This window comes from Belonocnema kinseyi, chromosome 7, assembly GCF_010883055.1.
Source record: "Belonocnema kinseyi isolate 2016_QV_RU_SX_M_011 chromosome 7, B_treatae_v1, whole genome shotgun sequence".
Lineage (NCBI taxonomy): Eukaryota > Metazoa > Arthropoda > Insecta > Hymenoptera > Cynipidae > Belonocnema > Belonocnema kinseyi.
This window is the reverse complement of record NC_046663.1, coordinates 70,079,943-70,088,040: the sequence shown is the minus strand read 5'-3', so window position 1 is coordinate 70,088,040 and position 8,098 is coordinate 70,079,943. Positions and strand designations below refer to the sequence as shown.

Genomic DNA, 8,098 nt, shown 5'->3' with positions numbered 1-8,098 from the left:
CTCAAATATAGCAAAAAACGGTGTTTTTTGCACTTTTAGGTTACAATATCTCGAAAACTGAGGGTGATGGAATTTTTCTGAGGTCGGATTCGGATTCAGCGCCGCAGAAACCTTCGGGTATACTAGGTCTGGTCTCTGGTTCCGGACCTTTGTCAAATTTTGTCGGCCTGTGTAATTTAAATAATAAAAATCTTTGATTCAAGATATTTGATACTTTTAAAATTGAAATATAAGTCTGATAATAATGATGTCACACAGAAAAAGTTGTTAAAAGATATAGGGTATGTCTTAAATTTAAAAAGTTGCCTTTATTAAAGGTGTAACTAAATTCACCTGTAGTAAAACTAATTGAGGAGTTCTGGACAAGAAGGCGACAGGCGCTCGAGAACGAGTAAAAGTATTGTCCAGGCTGTGACGTCAGGTATCAAATGTGAAATTCAAAATTTGAAAAAACCAAAAATATAGTTTGATAGCTCTTAAAAAATGAACCTAAGTCTCCATTAACAGTTTTTCTCTCGGGCTGCAAATTTTCCAGTAAATAAATAAAAACTGACTTTTTTTAAATTGAAGAAACCATGTTTCTTCACATTCAACTCGCCTTAAGTAATTCGCTTATCAACTAATTAACAAATTTCTTTTTGAATTTTATTCGTGAAACTCTAGCGGAGGCTACAGTGCCCAAAAAGGGTCAAAAGTTAATTTCTATGGTTTTTTTTTAAATCCGAATGAAAAACCACGTTTTTAGACTTTCACATTAAAAAAGTGAGCGAGGAAGACTGAAAACATTGTCCTTGCTCATCCTTTGTTTTGTCCACTCGCTCGCACTAGTCAGCGTTCTGGCGGCGTCCCCTGAAAAATCCTGTGGTGTCGCGTCGCGAACTCGTAATTAACTCGCTGTAATTGTGGAACTAAAAATCAAAGCGAATTGAGATTTTGCAAAAAGTTTGCCAGTACATTGGCGGAAAATTCGTTCGCTTGAAGTTTGTCGTAGTTCAAACTTCCTCGCTCACTTTTTTAATGTGAATGTCTAAAAACGTGGTTTTTCATTTGGATTAAAAAAAAAACCATTAGAAATTAACTTTTGACCCTTTTTGGACACTGTATCCTTCGCTAGAGTGTCACAAATAAAACTCAAAAAGAAATTTGTTAATTAGTTGATAAACGAATTACCTACGGCGAGTTGAATGTGAAAAAACATCGTTTTTTCAATTAAAAAGTAGTCAGTTTTTATTTATTTACTTGAAAATTTGCAGCCCGAGAGAAAAACTGTAAATGGAGACTCAGGTTCATTTTTCAAGAGCTATTTAACTATATTTTTGGTTTTTTTAAATCTCGAATTTGACTTTTGATATCTGACGTCACAGCCTGGACAATACTTTTACTCGTTCTCGAGCGCCTGTCGCCTTCTTGTCCAGAACCCCTCAATTGTAAGACTTCAGTGTATTTGAGGAGTCATACAAAAAATGTTGATACAAATTCTGACGAGGAAAAATTATTTTTACTGGAAATACTGCTGCGAACTACTATGGGTGTTTTATTATTGGTTTAATTGTTTGTGCTTATTTTATGAGTACTTTGCTTCCACATAGGTATCAAATAAATTTGCTTCCTCATAGAAAGAAAGTTTACTCTAAGAAAAAAAATTTAGACTGAATAAGTTTTAAGCTTATATTTTTGCCTGACTATAACTCTTATTTTCAGAAAAGCAGAGAGTCCACCAAGAGTTCAGTTGATGTATTCTGTTACATAAAACAACTTTTTAATACACGGTAGTGTTATATTCCAAATTAAAAAAGAAACCAATTTTCTTCATATAAACAATATATTTTTTTTAAATTTCTAAGTAGTTATCTCAGAGACTCGAAAAATGACATCAAATACAATACTATGACAGTCCCATTATTTAAAAAAAAACGCTTATGAACAAGGTAAATAATAATGTTTAGGAATTTAAAAACGATATTGGTAGGTTATAGTAGGTCATGAAAAGCCTCTTCAACTGGGCAAATAATGCGTCTCGAAGACGCTAACAAAATAAAATGTCAGAGACAGTACTTTAGTATTCCCAATACGAACAAAGTTTGTCTCATATAAACAGAATACATCATTTTTTTGAAAATTTATAAATGGGTACTAGTTGATCATAAAAGGTTCAAAAATAGGTGCATTGTTGTATTTCGAATACAAAAAAAGTTTTTCTCAAATAAGCAAAAGTTTTTTTTTAAATGTCTAAAAGAAAAAACGATTTCTAAACGACCGATCTATCTCAAAATTCTATGAGACCTGGGCATCAAGTGATGCTACAATTCGACCAAATTTCATGACTGTAGCTGTTTTTCTTTTCAAGATATAGTGAACGAAAGAAAGTTAGACACACATGGATATTTACAAAAATTGTATTTTTGATTTACTGAGGTCCAATTAGACTGAAATATGTCAAAAAGTACATTTGAAAATGGAAGTCATTTCGAACCTCCCTCTATGAGAAAACAATTAAGGAATTAAATAAATATTTACTCTGATTGATTCCCAAGCGGAACCTTGAGAGTCGAACCAAATATCAAGTTTTCCAGGGAAATTTTTCGGTTCTTCTTTTTCTTGGTATTTAATATCCACCAAACAATACCTGCTACGAATTTCTTCAAATTTTCCATCTTCTTCAGAATTTGGAATTTGTGTTTCAATTCGAAAACACTGGTCGAAGTTTCCCAGATGTCGAAGATGCCCATCGAATATTCCGTAAGGATATTTTGCCGATGAATCAAACACTTATTTAGAAAAGAAAGTACAGTTTTCAAATGGCAAAATCTAATTTTTCTAAATCTTATAAATATTAAAAATATATCATATTTCTGTTAAATCTTACTTTCAGTTGCCCATAAAGTCCCATTTTTCAAATGATTGAGATAAAATTTTAATTGTTTTCTGCAAGGACCTTCTGGAATAGAATTAGAAGTCGCAACCACTACAGGTAAAAGTGGTATGTTCAAAACCCAAACAGAATTTTCAAGGTTTTTATTTTTCTCACTATTTTCACTTGTCTTGAAATTAGTTTTTATATCGATATTACTAAATGAATCAGCATTATAATTATTCTCTACTAATAATAGATTATTTGTTGACAAATTTATTTCTTCTCCATTGACCATAGAAAATACTCGTAGTTTTATTATAAATCCTAAGATATAAATCCCAAAGAATCTTAGAATCATCTCGTCTGCTAAATTCTTATGTTGTGAACCTATCCAAGGAGCTTCCCATTCGTTTAAAACTAAGTAACTAAACCTATCACTTATGTTTCTTAGTATACTGTCGATAATCTGAATATCTTTATCTGTATATGTAGATTCGTTTTACGTAATCTAGAATAATTTATCAGCATATGCTAAGATTTTTTTCTTTGAATTCTAAATTATTCGGACTACTTTATACAATGTTCACTAGGCTTTGATAATTTTTTCATCAATCATGGCATTTGGAATCCTTGAATTTATAATTTTAATTAAAACACAGAAAAAATAACAAGTAAAAAGCGATTCAGGTAAAAATGCTGAAGTTTATCACAGCATGCAAAAAGTTTAATATCGGCAAGGGTAAAAAAAAGATCAGTAGTTTTTCATTTTTACTCTACCAATCTTATTCTCTTTTTTGTAGCGCGATTACCCCAAGCAGTTTTACTTGAAACGCGTTTTACGATCTTCTTTTTTTCTGTGAATCAGAAACTACAATTTGAACCCTATTCAGTGATAAATGGGTACTCAAAAAAATTTATTGTTTCAATTTAATAGTTTCTCATTAATTGGAATACTTAAAATTAGTTTTAGAAAATTAGATGCTTCTGTGAATAAGATGTCATCCTAGGCCTTATTATTTTAAAGCAAAACACTGATATCAAAAGATATGAAGATCAATGTGTTATCAGATGTGGTCCTCTTATTTCATAATTGATTTCAGACATGAAAAGTGATAGAAGCTTCCAATTAGCTAATTTGAAAGAGGGAATTTTTAGAGGCATTTTAAAAGAAAATGTAGAAGGTGGAAAATACATTGTTTTTCAGGAGATTCCGTATGCCATATCGGGAATTTACTATTCAAAATCACCTACAGCCAACTATATTCTCAGAGCCGAAACGAGGAAAGGGTGACCGGGACAGGTGCCCGGGGCACAAGCCACCCCCCTGGGGGGGGCGCCACCTGGTCGGAAAATATATAAAATTATTCTAGATCATTTTTTTTGCCTTTAATGAAATCGACAGAAGGATTTAATGATTGGAAACACTTAAGTCCTACATTGTCAGATCATAAAAATTCTGTTGCCCTCCGTAACAACTATGTTACATTGAAGATTCTTGAGAGATATATTAAAGATAAAACGTTAATTGATAATTAGGTTACTAGTCAATTTGAAGCAGAAAAAAATAAGTTGCGTGAAGTTTTAAAAGTCATTGTTGACGTTATTTTATATTGTGCATCGAATAATCTTGCACTTAGAGGCTCAAACGAACAAATTGAAAATTCTCAAGCAGGTATTTTCTTGAATTTAAAATGGAATTTTCTAGTCATTATAATCAAATTAAAAAAAATAGTATTAATAGTCGCATAAAAGTTTCCATATCTTAATTTTCGCCGTAAATTCAAACTGAAATCATTGAATTATTAGGGGATAAGATTTTAAAAGTGATCATTGATGAAATAAAATGTGCGAAATATATTTTTTTTTTTATTCGATTGTAAATTAGATGTCTCAAGAAAAGGACAAATGTATCAAACTATTCGTTACGTTTGTGTAGATGAAAGGAGGAAAATAACTGTAGAGGAGAGTTTAATTGATTTGATAGAATCTCACAAAAAACGGATTAGGTCTGGCAAGAGAAATTTTGCGAAAAAAGGAAAATGATAACTTAAATATTGAGGATGTTAGAACTCAAGGATATGATAATAGGTACGATCGTATATACAGGTCCGAGGGCTCTCTTGGTGGAGGATCCTAAGGGAAAATTTAGCACCTGAGCAGTACCGCGCCAGTATGGCCGGGCGAAATTCGGTATACTGGCAGGACTACTGGCTTTGTACCGGTGAAACCCCTAATGATAACAATGTTCTATACTGACTTGGAGTATTTATCAATTACTGAGTTAGTACTTATAGTTGGTACTGGTTCGGTACCCTCTGTTAGTACTGACCCAGTACTGGCTTAACCGATACTGCAAACTCTGCGAGTTACTGACCTGTAGTACTAGGCCAGCACTGAACTTCATCACTGGGCCACTACTGCATATTAGTACTGGGCAGGTACTGGTCAGGCTCCAAATGATAACGAAGGTATGTACTGACTTGCAGTACCGAGCCAGTAAATAACGTTGGTACTCGTGTGTTACTGGTGAAACCCCTAATGATAACTAAGTTCTGTACTGACTCACAATACTGGGTTAATACATCTTGTTGTTACTGGCGTGGTAAGTCTAAATGCCCTAATGATACTTAAGATTTGTACTGATCTGCAGTACTAGGTCAATACGTAATGATGGTATTGGCGCCCTACTGGTTATGTTCATAATGATACTCAAGTTCTGTACTGATCTGCAATACTGGACCTCTACATATCGTTCGTAGTGGCGTGGTACTAGTCAAATCCCTAATATTGAAAGATATCGGTGAGGAACAGATCAGTATGAGATAAAAGTTAGTGGTATAAAACAAAAGCCCTTTCAAAATATAAAAATGTACACATTATTCGATAATTATGCTAGATTCTAAAACGTTTCGTTTAAAATTAATGAACTTTTGTTAGCAGTTCTAACTTTGTCTCAGTTTGTTCAGATTTTCGTAATTAGTTTCTGTTTCGATTCTGCTTACCGCCTTCTCGATCTCGTGCATTAGAGAACCAGAGGGTGATATATAGGCATTTACTGAGTCATTTTCGAATTTTTGCAAAACGATTTCTGAAAACAATATAAAAATACAACTACTGTTGTAAAATACTGGCAACTAAACTAAAAATCTGCTACTCAAACCATTAAAACTGAATAATTTTAAATTATGAATAGAAAACTTTTAAAATACTACAAATTATCATATTCAACGCGTTTAAATTTCAAATTGTAATCGTTCAAGGTGAAAGTTCATTGGAAGGCCTGCAAAATTTGATTTAAATTGTATCTTTTAGGACAGACTTTTATTAAAATGTAAAGTCTTTAAGAGCTTCGAAACAAGACACTGCACATTTTTTAACTAACGGCTTTCTATTTAAAATTAGAGTGTTTTAAAGCCTTCCTTTTCATGGAGAACACAATAATATGTCTCTATCCGCGCGTTTTACTATAAAAGAAAGAGACAGAGTATTGAGTTTGACGCCGAATACAGCCGAAAACACCTCCATGTAGAACTAGTGGAAACGATGAAGATAGGCAACCCACGTGGCGAGGCGTCTTGTCGGTGCGATATCGTGCGTTTGTACTGCGCCAGTATTAGACCCAGTATCAAGCTAACCACTGGCTGAACTCTTATGTCGATTATCAATCAGCACTTAAAGTAGGTATATGGCCAGTAGTATGCCAATTGCTGGTGTAACGCTGGTTCCGGTATTTCACCACTATTGCATATTACTCCTAAGCCAGTAGTACAAGAGTATGATGCCAATTTGAAATTAACAAAGTTTTCCAAGAGGTCAGTGTAATTCCTGAAGTAAACTTCAACTCGTAATACGTAAATTTAGTTTCGATTCCTAATATTCGTATGGAAAAACAGTATAGGACTTATGGTATCGCCTTAGGTATTGACTTAGGTATCGGAAAACGGTATAGGACTGTATAACTCTTCGGGGAGGAACAGAACTCTCACCAGAATACCTGGAACTTTTAATGAAAGATTTCCTTATGTTATTACAATATTCAAAACGCTGTAACCAAGACCAATACAGAACTCACCAATGAATTTCTAGTTGAAATTTACTTCCGAAATTACACTGACCTCTTGGAAAACTTTGTTAATTTCAAATAATCTGTAACTGACCTTGAACGTTACAATTGACCTATGACTTGAGTACGTACCTGAAGGTAGAATTTTCCGCTCTCACGATTGCAGATGTAAAAAAGGAGGTTTCCATTTAAAAAAACAAAGTTGACCTTCAAAAAGCCATGAGGGTCAACTTTAAGGTCAAAATAAAGGTCACCATTGAATTCCTCGTTGAAATGTACTTCAGGAATGACCTTCACTTTTTTGAAAAATATTTTACCTGAGGAAATATCTAACCGTCCCGGGACTTTTTAGACACCCTGTATAACTAGTTATACGTATCATTACTGCGCCAGTAGTAGACCCAGTATTAAGCCAACCACTGTCCGAACTCTAGTGTCGGTTGTTAATCAGCACTTAAAGTTTACGGTATGCAGCCAGTAGTACGCCAATCGCTGGCGAAACGCGGGTACCAGTATTTCACTAGTAATGCATATTAATCCTAAAACAGTAGAATCCCGCGATGATGCCAACCATTGGTTGGCATATGTAGATACTTTCTTATAAAATATTAAGAAAATATTCTGAATAATTTATGAATTGGAAATATTTATACAGGGTGAAACAAAAAAAACTTCGTTAAAATCTACTAAATCAGGGGCGGACAAACTGCTCCAGACCACGTATTGAATTTAAAAGATGTGAAAAGAGTAAACAAACTTCAAATTTAATTCGTTTATTGAAATGTATATTTTTTAAATTATACATAAACCTATTGAAAAAAGTGAAAACATTTGTTTGAAGACCTCATTAATGTGCCGACGATCTTCGATCTCGGGTATTGATTTTCAATTAATGGCAGAGCTTATGTGTTGAATAGTCAAAATACGCAACATGTGTTCTTTCGCCCTTGGACTGAATTTAATGGATTTTTTTGGATTTTTAAGTTTGCAAATGTACTGCTTTCAATTTTGATTAGCACTCACAACTACCATCAAGAAGGAGATCTGTTGATTTGAAATGGTAAATAATACCTCGACGACAATTGTGGGTCCGGATGCAATAAGGGCACATAAAATTTTTTCGTGCGAAAACGAAGTCCCCTGGAAGCTTTAGAAAAAATTTTCGAATTTTAATTTTCAAA

General features: G+C 33.5%; 1 protein-coding gene across 1 annotated transcript in view; it reads right to left on the bottom strand.

Moving 5' to 3' along the window:
• LOC117176493 overlaps positions 1–8,098 on the bottom strand; it is a 34,082-nt gene that overhangs the window by 9,621 nt on the left and 16,363 nt on the right. The window contains exons 3-4 of the mRNA XM_033366747.1: positions 2,867–3,334; positions 2,518–2,768 (exon numbers count right to left, since the gene is read on the bottom strand). Of these exons, the coding sequence (XP_033222638.1) occupies positions 2,518–2,768; positions 2,867–3,334 (719 nt within the window). The remainder of the gene's footprint in view (positions 1–2,517; positions 2,769–2,866; positions 3,335–8,098) is intronic.